Source organism: Pleurodeles waltl, chromosome 7 (genome assembly GCF_031143425.1).
Source record: "Pleurodeles waltl isolate 20211129_DDA chromosome 7, aPleWal1.hap1.20221129, whole genome shotgun sequence".
In the NCBI taxonomy this organism is placed as follows: Eukaryota; Metazoa; Chordata; class Amphibia; order Caudata; family Salamandridae; genus Pleurodeles; species Pleurodeles waltl.
Genome location: NC_090446.1, coordinates 733,821,303 through 733,843,038, shown reverse-complemented (window position 1 = coordinate 733,843,038; position 21,736 = coordinate 733,821,303). Strand labels below are relative to the sequence as shown.

Below are 21,736 nucleotides of genomic sequence, written 5' to 3'. Positions count from 1 at the left end.
GCTGTAATCAGCAGGGACGCCAAACTGGAGATAAGGCCTGTCCCAAGAAAGGTTCCACTTCAAACTCTACTCCAGCTAGCACTGGAATAGCCAGTCTCCAGGTGGGGTGGACTTAGCCACACTGGCTGCCTGGCCCCCTAATATGCAAAAATACAGGCAGCAACTCTTAATTAATGGGACTAGTGTAGAAGGCCTGAGGGATACAGGTGCCAGCTTCACCATGGTGACAGAGAAACTGGTTTCCCCTGGTCAATACCTGGCTGGACAAACTTATCCAGTCGCCAACGCTGACAATCAGACTAAAGTACATCCCATGGCTATGGTAACTTTAGAGTGGGGAGGGGTCAATGGCCTGAAACAGGTGGTGGTCTCCTCAAATATCCCTGTAGACTCTTTGCTTGGAAATGACCTGGAGTCCTCAGCATGGGCTGAGGTAGAACTCAAAACCCATGCAGCCATGCTGGATATCCCTGAACTGGTGTGTGTCAAGACAAGGGCACAGTGCAAGGCTCAGGGTGGAAAAGTGGTGTTGGAGCCTGGAAAAAGGGCCCAACCCTCCAAGAGAAAAGGAAAGAAGACTGGGGAACCAGCTTCAACACAACAAGAGAAAGAGAACCTCTCTTCCCAGGAAGAAGTTCTGCCCTCTGAGGGAACTGAGCCCATGGAGTTGGAACCTTATCAGGTTGAACTCTTAGGGCCTGGGGGACCCACAAGGGAACAGTTGTGTAAGGGGCAAGAAACTTGTCCCTCTCTCTCTTGAAGGCCTTAGACAGCAAGCTGCTGAAGAGACCAAAGGAAAAATCATTGGAACACATAGAGTCTATTGGGGAGATGGACTCCTCTACACGGAGGCAAGAGATCCGAAACCTGGTGCCACTAGGAGAGTGGTAGTGCCTCAGGAGTTTAGGGAGTTCATTCTAACCTTAGCTCATGACATTCCACTTGCTGGGCATTTGGGACAAACCAAGACTTGGGAAAGGTTAGTTAACCATTTCTATTGGCCCAACATGTCCCAGAAGGTAAAGGAGTTTTGTGTCTCCTGTGCTACCTGTCAAGCCAGTGGTAAGACAGGTGGACACCCAAAGGCCCCCACTCATTCCACTTCCAGTGGTGGGTTCCCCTTTGAAAGAGTGGGTGTGGACATAGTGGGTCCACTTGAACCTCCCACAGCCTCAGGAAACCAGTATATCCTAGTGGTAGTGGATCATGCTACTAGGTACCCTGAAGCAATTCCCCTTAGGTCCACTACTGCCCCTGCAGCAGCCAAAGCACTCATTGGTATCTTTACCAGAGTGGGATTTCCTAAGGAGGTAGTGTCTGACAGTGGTACCAACTTCATGTCAGCATACCTGAAACATATGTGTAATGAGTGTGGGGTGACTTACAAATTCACCACACCATACCATCCACAAACCAATGGCCTTGTAGAAAGATTTAACAAGAAATTGAAAGGCATGATCATTGGGCTCCCTGAAAAGCTCAAAAGGAGATGGGATGTCCTCTTGCCATGTCTGCTTTTCACATACAGAGAGGTGCCTCAGAAGGGAGTATGGTTTTCCCCCTTTGAACTTCTGTTTGGCCATCCTGTAAGGGGACCACTAGCTTCTGTAAAAGAAGGCTGGGAGAGACCTCTTCACAAGCCTACCCAAGATATAGTGGACTATGTACTAGGCCTACGTTCCAGGATGGCAGAGTACATGGAAAAGGCTAGCAAAAACCTTGAGGCCAGCCAACAACTCCAGAAGATGTGGTATGACCAAAAGGCTGCTATGGTTGAGTTTCAGCCAGGGCAGAAAGTCTGGGTTCTGGAGCCTGTGGCTCCCAGGGCACTTCAGGACAGATGGAGTGGCCCTCACCCAGTGCTAGAAAGAAAGAGTCAGGTCACCTACCTGGTAGACCTAGGCACTAGCAGGACTCCCAAAAGGGTGATCCATGTGAACCGCCTCAAACTCTTTCATGACAGGGCAGATGTGAATCTGTTGATGGTAACAGATGAGGACCAGGAAGCTGAGAGTGAACCTCTCCCTGACCTCCTCTCCACAGACCCTAAAGATGGCTCAGTAGAGGGAGTGATCTATTCAGACACCCTCTCTGGCCAACAGCAATCTGACTGTAAGAAGGTCCTACAACATTTTGCTGAGCTATTTTCCCTAACCCCTGGTCAGACACACCTGTGTACCCATGATGTGGACACAAAGACAGCATGCCTGTCAAAAACAAAATTTTCAGACAGTCTGACCAAGTTAAGGAAAGCATCAAAGTGGAAGTCCACAAGATGCTGGAATTGGGAGTCATTGAGAACTCTGACAGCCCCTGGGCTAGCCCAGTGGTCTTAGTCCCCAAACCTCACACCAAAGATGGAAAGAGAGGGATGAGGTTTTGTGTGGACTACAGAGGACTTAATTCTGTCACCAAGACAGATGCCCATCCCATTCCAAGGGCAGATGAATTAATTGACAAACTAGGTGCTGCCAGATACTTAAGTACCTTTGACTTGACAGCAGGGTACCGGCAAATCAAAATGGCACCAGGAGCAAAAGAAAAGACAGCATTCTCCACACCTGATGGGCACTATCAGTTTACTGTTATGCCCTTTGGTTTAAAGAATGCCCCTGCCACCTTCCAAAGGTTGGTGAATCAAGTCCTTGCTGGCTTGGAGTCCTTTAGTGCAGCTTATCTTGACAATATTGCTGTCTTTAACTCCAACTGGCAGGATCACCTGGTCCACCTGAAGAAGGTTTTGAAGGCCCTGCAAGCAGCAGGCCTCTCTATCAAGGCATCCAAATGCCAGATAGGGCAGGGAACTGTGGTTTACTTGGGACACCTTGTAGGTGGAGGCCAAGTTCAGCCACTCCAGCCCAAGATCCAGACCATTCTGGACTGGGTAGCTCCAAAAACCCAGACTCAAGTCAGGGCATTCCTTGGCTTGACTGGGTACTACAGGAGGTTTGTGATGGGATATGGATCAATAGTGACACCCCTCACAGAACTCACCTCCAAGAAAATGCCCAAGAAGGTAAACTGGACTGTAGAATGCCAACAGGCCTTTGACACCCTGAAACAAGCTATGTGCACAGCACCAGTTCTAAAAGCTCCAGATTACTCCAAGCAGTTCATTGTGCAGACTGATGCCGCTGAACATGGGATAGGGGCAGTTTTGTCCCAAACAAATGAGGATGGCCTTGACCAGCCTGTTGCTTTCATTAGCAGAAGGTTACTCCCCAGGGAGCAGCGATGGAGTGCCATTGAGAGGGAGGCCTTTGCTGTGGTTTGGTCCCTGAAGAAGCTGAGACCATACCTCTTTGGTACTCACTTTGTAGTTCAAACTGACCACAGACCTCTCAGATGGTTGATGCAAATGAAAGGTGAAAATCCAAAACTGTTGAGATGGTCCATCTCTCTACAGGGAATGGACTTTATAGTGGAACACAGACCTGGGACTGCCCATGCCAATGCAGATGGCCTTTCCAGGTTCTTCCACTTAGAAAATGAAGACTCTAATGGGACAGGTTAGTCTCATCCTCTTTCGTTTGGGGGGGGGGGGTGTAAGTAAATGCCTCCTTGGCATGGTTACCCCCTGACTTTTTGCCTTTGCTGATGCCAAGTTATGATTTGAAAGTGTGCTGAGGCCTGCTAACCAGGCCCCAGCACCAGTGTTCTTTCCCAAAAAATGTACCTTTGTTTTCACAATTGGCACACCCTGGCAACCAGGTAAGTCCCTTGTAACTGGTACCCCTGGTACCAAGGGCCCTGATGCCAGGGAAGGTCTCTAAGGGCTGCAGTATGTCTTATGCCACCCTGGGGACCCCTCACTCAGCACAGACACACTGCTTGCCAGCTTGTGTGTCCTGGTGGGGAGAAAATGACTAAGTCGACATGGCACTCCCCTCAGGGTGCCATGCCAACCTCACACTGCCTATGGCATAGGTAAGTCATCCCTCTAGCAGGCCTTACAGCCCTAATGCAGGGTGCACTATACCATAGGTGAGGGCATAGGTGCATGAGCACTATGCCCCTACAGTGTCTAAGCAAAACCTTAGACATTATAAGTGCAGGGTAGCCATAAGAGTATATGGTCTGGGAGTCTGTCATACACGAACTCCACGGCAACACTGAAAACTGGGAAGTTTGGTATCAAACTTCTCAGCACAATAAATGCACACTGATGCCAGTGTACATTTTATTGTGAAATACACCCCAGAGGGCATCTTAGAGATGCCCCATGAAAACATACCCGACTTCCAGTGTGGGCTGACTAGTTTTGCCAGCCTGCCACACACCAGACATGTTGCTGGCCACACGGGGAGAGTGCCTTTGTTACTCTGTGGCTAGTAACAAAGCCTGTACTGGGTGGAGGTGCTTCTCACCTCCCCCTGCAGGAACTGTAACAACTGGTGGTGAGCCTCAAAGGCTCAACCCCTTTGTTACAGCACCCCAGGGCACTCCAGCTAGTGGAGATGCCCGCCCCCTCCGGCCACGGCCCCATTTTTGGCGGCAAGGCCGGAGGAGATAATGAGAAAAACAAGGAGGAGTCACTGGCCAGTCAGGACAGCCCCTAAGGTGTCCTGAGCTGAGGTGACTCTGACTTTTAGAAATCTTCCATCTTGCAGATGGAGGATTCCCCCAATAGGATTGGGGATGTGCCCTCCTCCCCTCAGGGAGGAGGCACAAAGAGGGTGTAGCCACCCTCAGGGCAAGTAGCCATTGGCTACTAATCCCCTAGACCTAAACACACCCCTAAATTGAGTATTTAGGGGCTCCCAGAACCTAGCAAGATAGATTCCTGCAACCTGAAGACGAAGAAGGACTGCTGACCTGAAAGCCCTGCAGAGAAGACGGAGACACCAACTGCTTTGGCCCCAGCCCTACCGGCCTGTCTCCCCACTTCAAGAAAAACTGCAACAGCGACGTGTTCCCCAGGGTCTAGCGACCTCTGAAGCCTCAGAGGACTACCCTGCATCTAAAAGGACCAAAAACTCCTGAGGACAGCGCCTCTGCTGCAAAGAAGAAACAACTTTGCAACAAAGAAACAAACTTTAAAGGACTGAACGTTTCCTGCCGGAAGCGTGAGACTTTCCACTCTGCACCCGACGCCCCGGCTCGACCTGCGGAGAACCAACACTACAGGGAGGACTCCCCGGCAACTGCGACCCTGTGAGTAGCCAGAGTTGACCCCCCTGAGCCCCCCCCAGCGATGCCTGCAGAGGGAATCCAGAGGCTCCCCCTGACCGAGACTGCCTGCTTCTAAGAACCCAACGCCTGGTAAAGGCACTGCACCCGCAGCCCCCAGGACCTGAAGGATCCGACCTCCAGTGCAGAAGCGACCCCCAGGTGGCCCTCTCCCTTGCCCAGGTGGTGGCTACCCCGAGGAGCCCCCCCCCTTGCATGCCTGCTTCGCTGAGGAGACCCCTGGGTCTCCCATTGAACTCCATTGCAAACCCGACGCCTGTTTGCACTCTGCACCCGGCCGCCCCTGTGCCGCTGAGGGTGTACTTTTTGTGCTGACTTGTGTCCCCCCAGTGCTCTACAAAACCCCCCTGGTCTTCCCTCCGAAGTCGCGGGTACCTACCTGCTGGCAGACTGGAACCGGGGCACCCCCTTCTCCTTTGAAGCCTTTGTGTTTTGGGAACCACTTTGACCTCTGCACCTGACCGGCCCTGAGCTGCTGGTGTGGTAACTTTGGGGTTGCCCTGAACCCCCAACGGTGGGCTACCTTGGACCCAACTTTGAACCCTGTAGTTGGTTTACTTACCTGCAAAACTAACAAACACCTCCCCCAGGAACTGTTGAAATTTGCACTGTGTCTAGTTTTAAAATAGCTTATTGCCATTTATGCCAAAACTGTACATGCTATTTTGCTGATTCAAAGTTCCCATGATACCTAAGTGAAGTACCTTTCATTTGAAGTATTGATTGTAAATCTTGAACCTGTGTTTCTTAAAATAAACTAAGAAAATATATTTTTCTATACAAAAACCTATTGGCTTGGAATTGTCTTTGAGTGTGTGTTCCTCATTTATTGCCTGTGTGTGTACAACAAATACTTAACACTACCTTCTGATAAGCCTACTGCTCGACCACACTACCACAAGATAGAGCATTAGAATTATCTCTTTTTGCCACTATCTTACCTCTAAGGGGAACCCTTGGACTCTGAGCATGCTATTTCTTACTTTGAAATAGTACATACAGAGCCAACTTCCTACATCACCCATGCTCCATTCCTCATTTCTATATGCACCCTTTTACACCTTAATGCTTGTTATGATTTGAATCATTTAGGCTATTTTTACTTCTGTGCAACAATGGTGTGTATGTATCCTTCTAATGGCAGTAACATTAAAAAGGTTTCTGTAATTGTAAATATAAATGTATTGCCGAATCATTTCCCCAAATCTTTAATTTTAGAAATTTAGTTTTCAAATTGTTCCATAACTTTCCACATTGGAAGTAAAGGATTGATCAGACAACTCCCATTTGTTGACAAAACACTCCACCATATGTGATTATTATCAATTTAGTACAACATAACATTTCTGCTTGTGACAACAGTCTTCACGCAAATGAATTTCAATGTGTCCCAACTGTTAAAAACAGAAATGCAGTGATTGGGGGAAGAGGTTGCAAAGCTGTATTATTTATTGCCATTGTCATTGCAAGGCACTTGGTTGGTGATAGCTTGTTTATCTTTGAGCAATTGAGTAAGATGGGGTCGCCGCCACAAATCTGAGTTACTGTGGAGCTCACAAATTTGCAAATGAACAGTTGAGTAGGACCTGGGAATAACAGGCATATCATGCATGCTGTTCCTCATTGCTGTATGTACAAATGGAGCAGCTGCACAGTGCACAATTGGCACCTGTGATTTGTGCCAGGGCTGCTGCAAATCACTGGAGCAATTATCTACGTTTGTCCACAAAATAGGATTTGTGGCCCAGTTGTGATTGGTACTTAATTACATAATGATTATTTGTAGCTGTACTTGTCTTGTCATTCTTGATAAAAGCAGACTGTTCTAAAAACCTTGTTGGAATGAACACTAAAGAACACATTGTCAATTGCAATGATGAGAGCTATGGTTTTATGCTTTGTTGTGTTGATCACGGTCCTGCCACACTGTGTGTGTGGTTACTTCAAAGTTTTGGATGGATTGAAATAGCAACAAATTTACCAACCACTGTGATTCTTCCACAGATTGATTTTCAAACTTTCCTAACATTAAGCGATGAGGATTTGAGAGAACTTGGAATCTCGACATTTGGTGCAAGAAGGAAAATGCTTATGGCCATAACAGGTTAGGATTCTTCATTAATACTTTCATGAGTATTTTGTAAATAGAAATATTTATGGTCTATTTACGGTCTAAAATTCTACTTTGGTATTCACATACATTGATTTGCATGGGATAAACATGAAGGAATTGGGGATTCTTAACCTGGGACAAGACATTTTATTATGAAAGTATGTCCTACCAGTCTGATCAAATTTCTCTGTGATCAGAATGAGTTATATTTCAGGGTTTATGCGATTTCCTGGGTGGGTCCACCTGTAAAACATTGTGAACAAAGTCAAACATGCACACCTCTCTGTTTCCACCTTAAAAATGTTTGCCCATTTAGTCCTGTCTATTTTCAGGGTGTAAATAGGGGAAGAACACATCCACAATTGACCTGAATGTTGGGAAAGGGGTTTCAGCAAGGGGGGTGGCACATATTACCCATGAAGAAACAAAAAACCTGTTGACACTTCCAAATACACTTTTGACTTACATTTTTGCATGCTGAAATGTACAAATACTAGGTCTCCATATGTAAAAATGGTTTCACATCTGCTTACCTGTGGGAATCACAAACTTTATGATAGTTAGAAGTGTTCGAAGAAGTGTTTGTGAATTCCTAAAATGTTGGCCATTTGCACCACTGGTGGAGTAATCGGATGGTTGAACATGTAAAGTGTTTTCTAAAGAGTTTGATGAATGGATCAAAAACAGTTGGGACCTTGACCATTGACACCGACCCCCATGACTAGTCTCACTTCACTATTGTTATGACCAATTGTCCCATAGGCCTAGTCACCTTGTTTGCTCCTACTGTCTTTGCTCCTTAGCTTCTTGAGCCTGCTCAGCCCTCGAATGTTATGCTTTGGTAACTGCCTCTGCTGTTATTCTTAATGCCTTTGTTCCCTCCAGTCATGTATTAATGGGCTGCAGTATTATATGCCCGTAAAGCTGAATACTCTGTTTGTATTGTCCTTCTTGGAAACCCACAAAAAAAAGAAAACTGTTGGGACCAGATTTCACATATAGTTAAAAATTATGGAGCATTCTGAAATATTACTTTAAAATCTAGGATGACCATAACCAGACCTCAGATTGATTTATTATTTCAGTGATACAATGTAGGTATTTAAGAGTATATCCACATTTGTAGTATGTGCAATTACTAGTGTTCACTTTTAAAACAGTATGCGGTTATGCTAGACTTTTAGACCCTTAGTATGTGTGGTCTAGTATTATTGATCCTGCTGTTAACAGGAGTTACCAGCCTGATCTGGAATGACAGGTGGTGCAGGATTACCACACCCAGGACTTCTGGGCGCAGTAATCCTACATATTTTAACAGTGGCAAATATATTTCAACATTGGCTCACGGTAGCAAATTCACCTGATCATACCTTGTACTGGACAACAAGCCTGGATTATAGATTGCGGAAATTGGTGTGGAAACACTTAATCGCACAGGGGTTTAGTTTGTGATCCTGTTGGATTTCTGGGGCCCACTGTTACAGATACTGCGGTTCAATCAATCAATCAATCAATCAATTTGTAAAGCGTGCTACATACCCGTGAGGGTTTCAAGGCGCTGGGGTGGGGGTGGGGGTGCTGCTACTGCTCGAAGAGCCAAGTCTTGAGGAGTTTTCTGAAGGAAAGAAGGTCCTGGGTCTGTCGTAGATCTGACGGGAGGGTGTTCCAGGTCTTGGCGGCGAAGTACGAGAATGATCTGCCGCCGGAAGATATGCGCCGGATGCAGGGGATGGAGGCGAGGGCGAGGGGTTCTGCCGGCGAGGAAGGATGCGGTCCATTCGAGGGCCTGGTCCTGGATTCCTGCTGCGTGGAGGTGGGATTTTAGGGTGTGGTGACAGACGGTGTCAAAGGCGGCTGATGGGTCTAGGAGGATGAGGGCTGATGTTTCTCCATTGTCGAGGTGGCTTCTGATGTCATCTGTGGCAGTGAGGAGGGCGGTTTCAGTGCTGACGATTTTCTCGACGGCTATCTTAAAGAGCACTGTAGCAGGGTTTTGTATTTTGGTGACAGTTCCAGAATATCCTCTAACCACTTCCCTGTTCCTCAGGCCCACAGACCAGATGAATGTGGAGGATTCTGAGTTTTGTGGATCAGCACGAGTCCACACCATTTCTGCAGTGACATCCACACTGGACTTTTGCCCTTTTTATGAGTACCGTTCATGGCTTTGTGTTTCTCAAATGTTTATGAACAAAGAAAAGACAATGTAAGATGCTTGCGATGAAAAAGGTAGTTTGCTCTCTGACCTTGAAGTTGTCAAACAGTATCCTTTCATATCCTCACTCATTTAATGCTTGTGCGTTAGCAGACAACCACTGAGAGGCCTTCGCCTTATAAGTGAGTAACGTCAGGTCAAAACGCTTCTGATTCTGCATTGTTTTCGAACTTCCAAAGAATGATATAAGTATTAATGAATCAACTTGCACTTGTAAAGATCCCATTAAAAAACTGATCAACAGCAGTCTTGACTTATTCAGTAGCCTCTGCCAATTCTCTTCTTGAGAGCTGTACAATGCATTCTCATTACAAGTTACAACCTTCTTATAGCCTACTGCCACAATTCTTCCCATTTCCTAGGGCTCTGATAAACACATAGCCATACAAAAAGTGCCGCTTTTCAAATACGTGGCCAACATAGTGTCTGAACATGGGAACTGTCAATTGATTGCAGAGTGCAGATGAAACCTACAAGTGCATATTTTTGAAAAAATGATTTTGCTCATGTCCACTTATCACTATCAGGTAATTTGGTCCCTAAAGTCATTGCCATATTTAAAACATACCTTTTACCAGCTCTAGTTCGAAGTTTTGATAGCACACTTTCTTACACAGATGTTGTACTTATATATTTAGAACTAAAAGCAATATTCCTATTTCTCACAGACAATGTTCCTCATTAAGACTGCCGCCTGCCACTGTCATGTCACCGCAGGCCACACGGGCGGCCTGAACCCTCGCCAGCCCTATTTTGAGTTCTCTGCTGGGCCGGCAGGCATAAACAGTGTTTCTGCCCACCAGCCCAGCGGGGAACAGGGCCTTAACATTGCAGCTGGTGGCAATGTGGAGGTGCAGCGGGTGCAGCAGCACCCATCGTGCATTCCACTGGGGGCCCCTGCACTGCCCATGTCAAGTGCATGGGCAGTGCAGCAGCCCCCAAGGGCCCCCTGAGTTCCCCATCCCACCAGCCTTTCCATGGCGGTTTAAACCATCATGGAAAGGCTGGCAGATGGGGACTCATAATCCTCAGGGCAACGCTGCCCAGGCAGATTACAACCACCGGGACTGCCAGGCTGCAGGCTGGTGGCAGTCTGGCGGTGTCGGCGGTTGGACCGTGGCAGCTCTGCCATGGTCATAATGTGGCAGTCGGACAGCCACAACCGCGGAGGTCCGACCGCCACCATGACCCTGGCGGTCTGGTGACTGTCAGGGTCATAATTACCACCAATGTCTTGACATTAATGACAAACCCAAGTGCTTGGTGGATGCTCTTTACCTTCTGGTAGGGTGTAAAGATAGATGTCTGATAACTTCTGCTTTTTGTTAAAAAAATACTCATCTGGATTATTAATTCAGGAGGCCAGCAGGGCAGTGGTGCTGTTAACAAGGTTGTGGCAAGTTGTACTTGTTCTTAAAGCTATCATCAGGAAAAAAAAGTAGAGATGTGCCAAGGAAGTTTTCAGTTTCATGCTTTGGAATCCTTTGTACCCTCCCAAAAGACTAATTTTCATGGGAATTCCCAAATTGCATTGAATTGCAATTGTGACACTTAAGGGAATACTTAACTTACATATTGTGGACCTAACATGATGGGTGGGGTTAAGTGCATCAATGAATTAAACAAAATCAAAGTAATTGCGAAGAATGTGTCCAAAAATTGGATAATGTTTTACTAAATGTTGCTTCTGAACAGTGAGTCCATGATATTGTTGGACACTACTACTGTTGAGAAAATGTTAGGGCATATGTACAAAACATTTTGCAGTCAGAAACGGGACAATTTGGAGAATTAGCCATTTTACTGCTGCAAAATAGCAATTTCTAATGTACATTCAGCAAACTGCGATTCGATAACTTGTTGCTGAAACGCAATTTGGCTTATCGATTCGGTATTTGGAAGGGGCGTGTTTAGGGTGTCCTTTCCAAAGACCGAATCACAGTAATATTTATGAATATTTTGCTACCAAATTTCGGTTGTAAAACATTAATTTTTTTACCGACACCTCAAAGAAGGTGATAAGCGTTCGCAAGTAGGAAGAGGTCTTCATGGGACCCTTTCCCCATTGATGTTGTTAACAAAATATTTTTCAAGAGCAGGCAGTGGTCTCATGGACATCCTATTTTTCTTTTTAAAGTAAGTGTGCTGCATTGAAAAAATGATTTAGCTTTATTTACAAACAATGATGCTGACTCCAGCAGGCCACCATTCCTTTGATGGCGGCAATTCCTCATGGGTTACAAACGGCGATCTACCTCTTTAACTTCAGGAGGCAGGTCAATTTGCAATCCATTAAGAATCACTATTTAAAACGTGTACATTTTTGTACATTAGAAATTGTGATTTGGTAAGAAACAGAATTCCTTAATTTTTTACATGTGGACCACTGAGTGAAAAAATACTGACAGGAAAGAATGTATAGATTTTTTATCCCTAACTCCACCTTTATGTACGTTGGCAATAAATACTTGCACCGTCAAAGTATATAGATGTGGGGTGAAAAATAATAAATCTATACTTCCCTCTGGGCACTTACTTTTCGATGTTTTGTGCCTTGGTTTTTTGTCCATAATTGTAGTATGCCAGGATATTCCTATACTTTATATTGAAGGGTTGTATCTGTATCTCAAAACAACTGTACTATGAGCAATGGGGAAATTAATAATATGTCAAGGTACAGAAATTTTGTACACCAAACATTCACATTCACGTGTGCATAGGTTACATATGAAAAGCTGTGTAGATAATGGGAACATGGAATTGACCTTGACTTGGTGGAAAATCCCAAAGTGTGAAAGATAAATGTTTTTTAGTAACCTCTTGACCTCAAGCCCAACGTGGTTTCAACAGTTCAAAAAGAATGATTGCTATTTTTCTTAAATCCCTTCAAAAGATTCAGCATTTTCTCTTCAAGAAAATGTTGACAGTTGAGTCACAAGTCTATTATGAGAAATGGGATAGGATATTCACTATAGACGCATAAATCCAATTATATATTTAATTTTGTAAGATGTGGCATTTGAATAAAATAATGTTATTTGTACCGGAAAATTGTAGATTTCGTACTAAGACATCCCATACCTCAATTTGCATTTGTCAGAAAAAGGTTTTTTGAAAAGCAAAACACATTGAGAAGGAGTTGAAAAGGGTGCAGCTTAAGTCTAGTTAATTCCCTGGACGTAAAACATCAGGCGCTGTTTTGTGATCACATCCTGCGAAATCTACCTTTAGATCAGACCATCCAGAATTTTGTGGCCTGAGTTTACAAATTTGGCGGCAAAACAAATAACATTTGCTGCCCACAATCCTCAAATTTTCTGTATTTCTGGGTTGGGCAAAAAATATAACTGCTACTAAATCCCACTCGTTCTGTGGTCTGTCACTGTTGGAACCTCGGAACAGGTCACAATCTGTGGCCTGGCAGAGTGGCCAGCAGCAGAAGATTGTTTGGTGCCACAGAGAGCAGATAGCAGTTTGAACGCCTTGCTCTCCCCGCTCCACTCCCTCTGCTGTGAACAGGGTAGAAGAGAGTGTAGGGGGAGAAGAGGGGAGGCATGGGAGGAGGAGGGGTGTAAAGTCTGGTTATGAGAGGAGAAGGACAAATGAGTCACTGAAGGAGAGTGACACAGGAGATGGGGGTTGGTGCTGGGAGCAAAGAACTCACAAGCAGTATGGCGCGGGAGTACACATTGGGGGGATTACAAGGACACCAGTGGCAGCAGGGACCGGGAGGCCAGGAGAGACACGGGGACATAGAGGGAGAGGAGTCAAGTGACCAGGGGCAGGGAGAGAGGTTCTGGATGCGCACCAAAGCAGACAGGCTGCCACATGGAGAAAGGGTGCACGAAAGAGCATGTGCAAAGAGACTGGATCATGCACATACCTGCAGATCACAGTGTCTGACGCTCACTTTGCGGCGTGCAAGTGGTTTGCATATGAGGGAGCACTGAGCACTTGCAGAAGTGGTGTTAACAGGAAGGTAACAGTGGAAAATAACGCCTCAGTTGCCTACTGCTCATCCTAATATCATTGCCTCAGCAGCATCATAAAACCAATAAAAGAAGGCTCAGTCTATTTTTAAATAGCATTTTTGGTGGCACTTTTGTCAAATTTGCAGGATTTTTACAAACGTTCAGATTTTGCAACTTTTTTCCAAATACCAAAATCACAAAATCCTGAGTAGTGCGATTAATTGGAGTAACAAACAACCAGATCATAGGCATAATCGACATTTACAAAGTAATTGCAACCTAGAAGAATGTTGTTACATTTGAAAAGAACAAAAAGAAAGTAAAACGCCCTATATCCCCTTTGAATAGTCTTGGTAAAATTTTGGGCAAGCATACCCTGAAACAAGAGGAATCCCGCATAGCTTTTCTTTTTTGTTTAGGGGAGTTTGGATTCGAGAATATGTAGTCATAACGATTATCAAAGTACCGCTGTGTGTTGGGGGTGAGACCTGTATCACAGGGATTCACAGGGTCCCCAAGGTGTCACTCCGGCGGGAGCACCAGGCATGGGAGCATAGGACTACCACCAATTCTGTACTGGAAGACTCCACCACCATCAGACTCCATCCAGCTTCCACACCTGAACAGTCCCACCACCATTTCTGACTCCTGGCAGGCTAGTGGTGGAGGCAAAGGCGGAAATTCAGCCACCAAACTGATATGTGAACTAGCCTCAATAATGTGTTTCTTTTGTATTTATTTATTTTAACATGTAGTCTTCTCAATGTTCCTAAGAGCATCCCTTTTGCTGTTTCAACTCTCTCAGGTATTAATTTAGGCCCCTGTATGCGTTCCTAAAGAAAAATTGACTCAGTCTGTTGTTCCTAACCAAGCCATATTGACGTCTTAAAGTGGTTAGTAGTTTGAGGCAAGCAACCAATTATTCATTGAATGCAAGAAGAAAGCTTCATTGCGTTTTTCAAATTTGAATAACCAAATGCTCCTTGTGGTCAGTATTAGTTATCTGAGTCTAACAGGTGCAAACCTTTTGTTTTCTAGTCTGGCACCTGACAAAGTATTATACGATTTTATCCGTGATCGAGGTTTGACACAGGGGAACCGGACAAATCTTAATTAATAGGTAGAAGATTCTTGTTAGTACTATGATTGCAGCCATAATTATTTTAGCCTGAATCCCCATGTTATGATAATTATTTACATCTAGTATGGGTTTGGTTGATCTGAAGATAGATGTGTGCTTCAGAGTAATGTAGATAAAGAAGTACAAGGTCATCAAAACAAAGGAGTGGCTCAAGCTCTTCCAGTGGGGTTACCCTTCCAAGATGGAAGCCGGATGGATCATGCTTTCTTCTTCAAGGCATGCCCTGCTGATAGCAGCACAGGCCCAGCTGACGTTTCTCTCCAGGGAGTCAGAACAAGGACGCATGCCCCCTAAACTGACTTGTCCCATTCCTTTCCTCTTTCCTTTTCACTTTTGAGCTCTTCAAGGCAGCTGGAAAGAGCCAAATGGAGCTTAACAACGGCACTGTTCTGGTGCCCTTTGTAGGTTTTGCTAGCACCGCACTGTTGGGTTATTGCAACTGCACTCTGCTGTAATCAACTGTTTTTTTTATCATTGCCTTATCAATTTATATTGTGCCATAATTGTGTTATGTAACGTATTCTGACTGTCAGAAATAAGGCGAAAATATTCACGTGCCTACTACAATCTGCAGACGCTTATTCAGCAAAACAAACAAAACTCAATATTGCTGTGCAAAGTGACAACGTGTCCCCTGTACAGCAGTGCGCATCTAATGCTGACCCCTGCCCGACCTGCATGACTTGTATACATTGCTTCACACATTGCTTCAAATGAGAGTACACATGACAGAAACCGAGACTCTGGAAAATAGATGCACGACTTACTCATGAGAAGTACGAAAAAGGGCCTTGACAAGTAAACAGAAATGAAAACTAGATGCTGAGCTAGTCATTTGGGAATCCTCTCTTATCAGTGTCAATCACTAAAGTAATACTGAAAGTGTCAGAAGTGATAAAACAGCACAAGTTATGTAAAAATACACACAATGGGAAAAACAAAATGGCACTAAATGAAGCAATATGGTGTCAGCCATTAAGCTGATCTTCAAAGCGGTTTCCTGGGATCCCACATCCATGTCTCTAAAATGTATGACCTATTGTTCTGCCTTCCTACTTATCTTGTATCAGAGCTTACAGAACATCTCTGGAATGCACTTCTGAGTTCAAAGAAGACCTTTATTGTTGTTAATTCTTCCCCACCCACAAGTTCTTGAGAGACAAATTAATAGCTTTCAAGCACACGTTCAAATGAGTAAAAGTAGTCGCAGCAATGAAAACAAAATATATCACAGTACTTCTCAGTTGCAATGTACACAGCAGGTTATATATATAAGATATTCAATGCAAAGCAAAAAATTAAATGCATCACCGTTTGAGCAAGGCGGCAGGGCCTACATACTCAGCTTCATCTTTCTGGGGTCTGCAAGTTGATGACTCCGGTCAACTGCGAGAAGGAGATTATCTACCCAAACGGGAGACTGGCAACTGGTGCCTAGTTCCAGCCTGAAGTCAAGCAGATTTGAATCTAAATCTCTGAAGCCCCGAGTCATCCTTACAAAAGCGTGCCCCCTCCTCTCAGACTCGGGAAAACTACGCAAGCCTTTGGAGACTGGCCAGATCTCCTAGACTTCTCCTCTTCCCAAGCCTGAGCAGGAAGGAAAACACCAAATGTACTCTCTCTTATCAGGCCTAGTCTGGTGTGAAGAAAACAGCTTGGTTCATCTTGTGGAAAAACATAGCTTGGAAAAATACAGCTTGGATTCTCAACTGCAATGTCTAACTCCACGTTAAAGGCAATAGTCAGCTAACCTAAATATCAAATGTAATGTCTAATATCATGTCAAAGCCAACAGGCAGCTGAGCTAAATACAAAATGTAATGTCTAATATCATGTCAAAGCCAATAGGCAGCTAAGCTGAATACAGAATGTAATGGCTAATGCAATGTCAAAGCCAATAGGCGGCTAAACTGAATACAGAAAGTAATGGCTAATGCCATGTCAAAGCCAATAGGCGGCTAAACTGAACAAAACATATAATGTGCTACTGGTGAACATTAAGCAACTAATATGCGCAGTGGTGAAACACAAAGTCATTGGTCAAACACAATAACATCACACCTATCAAATGAACGTTTGACAGAAATAGGTTTGTTAATGAAAAAATCAACCAGAGCAACGCATACCATGATGAAAACCATCAAAAATGTGACAAGTCAGCTATGATTTACTGAATTACAAATTCATTTATTTTTCAGACATGGGCAAGAACAAACGGAAACCAATGGAAGCTGCAACGATTCGGGCCTCTTACCTTGAGGGCGGCGCTAGTGGGAGGCTACCGCGTTTATGCCACTCGGATGACGCTGCCCAAAGTAACCGCTGGTGATGAGGCCCTGGTGACCTTGCAGCCTAAAGCATTTCCGTTGATGTCAATTTCAACTTTAATAACAGGAGAAATAATAAGCACTGACAATCCACCATGTTTGGAGATAGTGTATACACTTGGAGTCACAGATACACAGCGACGTGCAGACAGTGAAACACAGCATCGGGTACTCATGCACAGAAACTACACGTACAAGGGCCCTTAGCGCAGGCAACACACGAACAGCACCCATGTGCACAGGCTGCAAAGGCATGGGCTCTTATTCAACATGCATAGATGCCTACTGGCCGAGTGTCAACAGTATCACTCTAGTACTAGGTTTTAATCAACACCATTTTGCATGGTTGATTTTTTTAGTCCGTTTTTTGTAAAGATAAAAAACACTACACATCCTTGGAAGAAAATGTTCTATTGCTTACAAAATCTGACCCCTACGTGTCAAGGGACACTTAGCAGCTATCCAGATTACAAATGGAGGGATAAATGAAAGATAGAAAGGCATATTTCTATGATCTTTATATTTCCCGTTTGACTTTTTCTTTGTTTTGCTTCTCTTTGGAGATTTAATAAGTTTCCCTCGCTGATATTTTGCAGTGGTCTTTGCAGAGAAAGTGTTCGACTCTTTTTGTGTCTTTCGTTTTGAACAGAATGTTGTTCTTATGAAATTCCAGGGAGAATGTTCAGCGATAAACTCATGCAATATGTTGTTTCACTGTGAGATGTGCACAGTCAACTGCAATTCACGGTAGGCCTCTTAATATCGCCTTCAAATTGGAAACAAGGAAATAATTCCCCCTCTGCTATGAATCTGAAGAGTATTCTCCACTGACATAGCTGACACGAGCCTTGATCAATTTGTGGACATTCTCCTATGGGGGCACTGTAGTTTTGTAACGGGTATGTGTAAACAGCCGATGACATATAGAACATCCAAACACCACTCCTGCTTGTAGAGCTTTCTTTCAGAGCCAATGTCTTAGTACTCCCTATCGTTGTATCTCCAGAAGCCTTTGCATGAATGAAGGCTACTGGTGGCATTCACAAAGCCACACCTAAGATCACTGATAAAATAATGCATACCACTACCATTTTGTGAAAATCAAAAAACAAAATGTTTTTGAAACACTGGTCTGCGTTTGTTGCATATTCAAAATCCATGCTATTAGGAAAAGAAGTTGGACTATCATGTTTCTGACCACATTGCTGTAAGTGTGTTTTGCGAACAGTCCATTGATTCAAACTTTAATGTTTCACTTTAAAAAACAAGCTCGTGACAACAACAACATCAGTGCCTGCACGGCCAGAGGCACGACTCACTTGTCTCCCCGCCGAGTCTCTGCATTGTCCCAGCCTTGGAACTGTTTGACTTTTTGTGAATGTCTGAGCTAGGCTGAGCAGTAAAGAATGTACTAGACTTTACTAATAGAAATAGACTATATGCAATGTGAATGCATACGCTTCTTTCCTACGTAGTTCCCAACATTGGTATGTGGATTTAACGTGTAAAATGGTCTATAGCTGTAATTTATTCGAGAATCGTAGATCACCGTTTTTATATCATCCACTAGTGATGATGGAACTGTGTGAAAAACGGAAACTGGTGCAGCATTCTTGTGCATCACTTTACATGAATTTACTACAATAACTTGTTTTTTTGTAATGCAGGTTAGCACGCGTTTATCTGTGTCTTCTATTTTACAATGAATTCATACCCAGTTTACTAATTCCTGGAGGCTGATAGTTCGAGTCGCCTGTGTCCTAATTTAAACTTTTGATCCGCATAAGATGAAGCAGCAAGAGTATAGTTCACTGTGCCACTTAAGAAGGCAGCTTTACATGCAAGAACCACAACATAACAGTGGAACATTTCTCGTTTGGGTTATTCCAAATATGTCATAAACCTCTCCCAGGCCACAGTGCTCTGTAAACTACACAGCATGGTTTACACCCTATTTATCCACTGATCAAGACTTCCGAGAGCTATTGAGAGTTGTTTCTGAATAGAAAAGTACACGTGTATTGTCATTTTTGTAACATTTCCTCATCTATCCTAATTACTCACTGCCACCTAGTGGACACTATTGCACCTATCAGGGCAGACGCCTCGCAGGTCTTCGGAAAAAGAAAGAAGTTATGAAGTTTATCTATGATTCTCTTATTTGTTGTAAAATCTATGGTTTAATTTCCCTTTGCGCGAATCTACCTGGTGTCTGGAAAACTTGCAGTATTAATATATATATAAGTTTTCATTTGTTTCACTCTGCAGGAACAGACCCCTAAATTAGAGGCCACCAGACGTTCATAAAATATGGGTGATGCAATAGGGAAGATCAGAAATTAAATAACGATACTTATTATAATTGCGGCCGTTCCTTAGGGTATCTCCAGTACACCCTTAAAGAAAGGGATCAGGTATGTGCCATGTTTTGGCTGTTAGAAAGTCGCATAATTGGCCTCCAAAAAGTATGATAATATCACTACGTATTAACGTCAAAACCCCGTCCCGCGCTGCTTTTACATGGTCCTTACCATATTTTAGTGCAACAGAGATAAGTTATTTGCTAGCGGAGTTTATTCCACTCTGGATTTAACCCACCCAGTGTCATTACGGGAGAGAAGAGGGATGGGGAAGAGAGGAATGGCTGGGGAGAGCTACAAAAGATGCAAATTGTATTTGCTCTAATTTACTTTTCCTCCCTATGAGGCGTTAAGCACAATTTCAACCTCAGTCCCATTTTTACCCAGGTATTTGACAATTATTTAAGGGAGGAGGGAGAGCTTTTTTCACAAAAAGTATCACAGGAAGTATTAGAGCCTTGTGTCAAAACATTTCTTTACCCTAATTCTCAACATAGCGCACTTGCCGTTTTTACTATTTACGACTGCAATGTACATGATATCTCTTATGCCTTAAGATCAAAGCAAGCCACTTCTACTTGTTTCAGAAACACAACCTTGCCATATTAAAATCTGCGCCGTGTACATCTATGCACCCAATCCCAATCGCCTGAATTTAGGGATGAAGGTTGTGTGTCAGAATACTGAGTACAGATATATTGTTAGACTTAAATATTGTGTCCGGATTATTGTTTAAAAAATATTGTTTCATTGGACTTAAATGTTTCATTCTTCACTCCATTGGGGTGATATTTTGGTAGATGACGTTAGGCTGTGTTGGGTTGTGTCAGACCACACTCTGGCGACAATAACCTGGTACTTTACCACCGTGGATACTTGGACTGGCACTGCAGTCCTCCAAAACAGTGCTTAATTTGTAAGTAAAAACGAGCCGGTGCCCAAAGCCCTGCTCTTAAACACGCGCTGCAATTAAATGTACGAACACGGAATACTAGGGCAGCGCAATCCATTTACAGCCACCTCCTGCCCCTCCAGCTCACTCTTGCAGCTTTTTGCTTTCTCTCTTTGTGGCGCTTTTTCGTTTTTCTCCTCCTCCGTCTTTCCCATATTTGTCTTTTGTTCGCAGGAAATGCTTGAGGTAGAAAAATAAGTGCCGGCCCTCAAAAACATAAGTGCCTGTGCTTCACACCGGAAACAAAAGCACAAATTAAGCATTGCTCCAAACCCTTCCCTGCTACATCTCTTCGTCTCCAAGAAATTGGTGCGAAAGTACATTCGAAGAGTGGAATCCTGCAAACACCACAAGCACAATTACACAGCTTTGCATTGGTTCTTGTCTAGTTTTGTCCCCCTTCCCCCTCCAGCAACCGACTAGAGCAAAAACGTTTGCACCTATTCAGAAGTGCTGTGAAAATTACATTTTGCACAAATGTCAGCGCAGATGACAGGGTCAATTTGCAGCAACACCTCTGTCATCTATGAAATTGAGTCCCATGCGATGCGTGGAGGTTGATAAGTTACTTACTTGTAACTCTAGATCTCCGAATCCCATAATGCATAGGAGTCACCACTTTGACCCCTCTTTCTTGCCTTTTCCTTTGTTTTCACTGTCAACTTGAAGGCGCTTGAGTGTTCTGGAGGCTGATGGGATTCACAACTCAATGAAAGTCAGTAGGACAGATGGAATGGTCCTGTGTGGCCTAGCAGTGAATACTTTTCTGTAACTGTATTCTTGTAAATAAGAAAACATCCCATCCTGCATTTATTTTCTATAGGTGAGGCGAATGAGAGTGGTAAAATGTATACCGTACACCGATACTGTGTAAAGTAGACGATAAGCATAGCTAAGTCACAGGCATGCAGTGCTAACTTATCTGGGCGCTGTATAGTCATGGTTCCCTAGTTGTTTAAATAGAACATAAGTATATATATATATATATATATATATATATATATATATATATATATATATATATATATACTGTGTTTTCTTGAGAAATCCTTAGAACTAGTTATTGCACAAAGATATATATGTTTTGTAGATAGATGTGCTAAAGAACTGTTTTCTATGCACAAATGTTTGTACAAAAGAAGTATTTTTCCATCTCTGAGAAGAGGATCTTTTCACCGTTATGCTGCTTTTTACCAGCAAATTTCTTGCACATATTCTGTAACCCTGTCTTGATAATTGAAACCTTGTGCACTTCTAAAACATTTATATAAGCAAAGTTTCGTGATCTGTAATTACATGTGTATAAGATGTGTATATTAAACAAACGTTTGCAACGAATATTGCATCCAGTCATGGTTTTCAATGCTTCTCAGACTAGTTCATGATATTCATGTGTTTATTAATTTGCTAATGTCTACTGGAAGCTGGAAAGACTTTTCCTGCATTTATCACAAGCCTATTAAAGGT

At 43.7% G+C, this 21,736-nt stretch overlaps 1 protein-coding gene across 1 annotated transcript in view; it reads left to right on the top strand.

The window, feature by feature from the left end:
- Positions 1-21,229, top strand: part of LOC138245536 (protein bicaudal C homolog 1-A-like) — a 275,979-nt gene extending 254,750 nt beyond the window's left edge. The window contains exons 19-20 of the mRNA XM_069199212.1: positions 7,195-7,294; positions 16,829-21,229. Of these exons, the coding sequence (XP_069055313.1) occupies positions 7,195-7,294; positions 16,829-16,959 (231 nt within the window). The 3' untranslated portion in view covers positions 16,960-21,229. The remainder of the gene's footprint in view (positions 1-7,194; positions 7,295-16,828) is intronic.
- Positions 21,230-21,736: the final 507 nt, after the last annotated feature.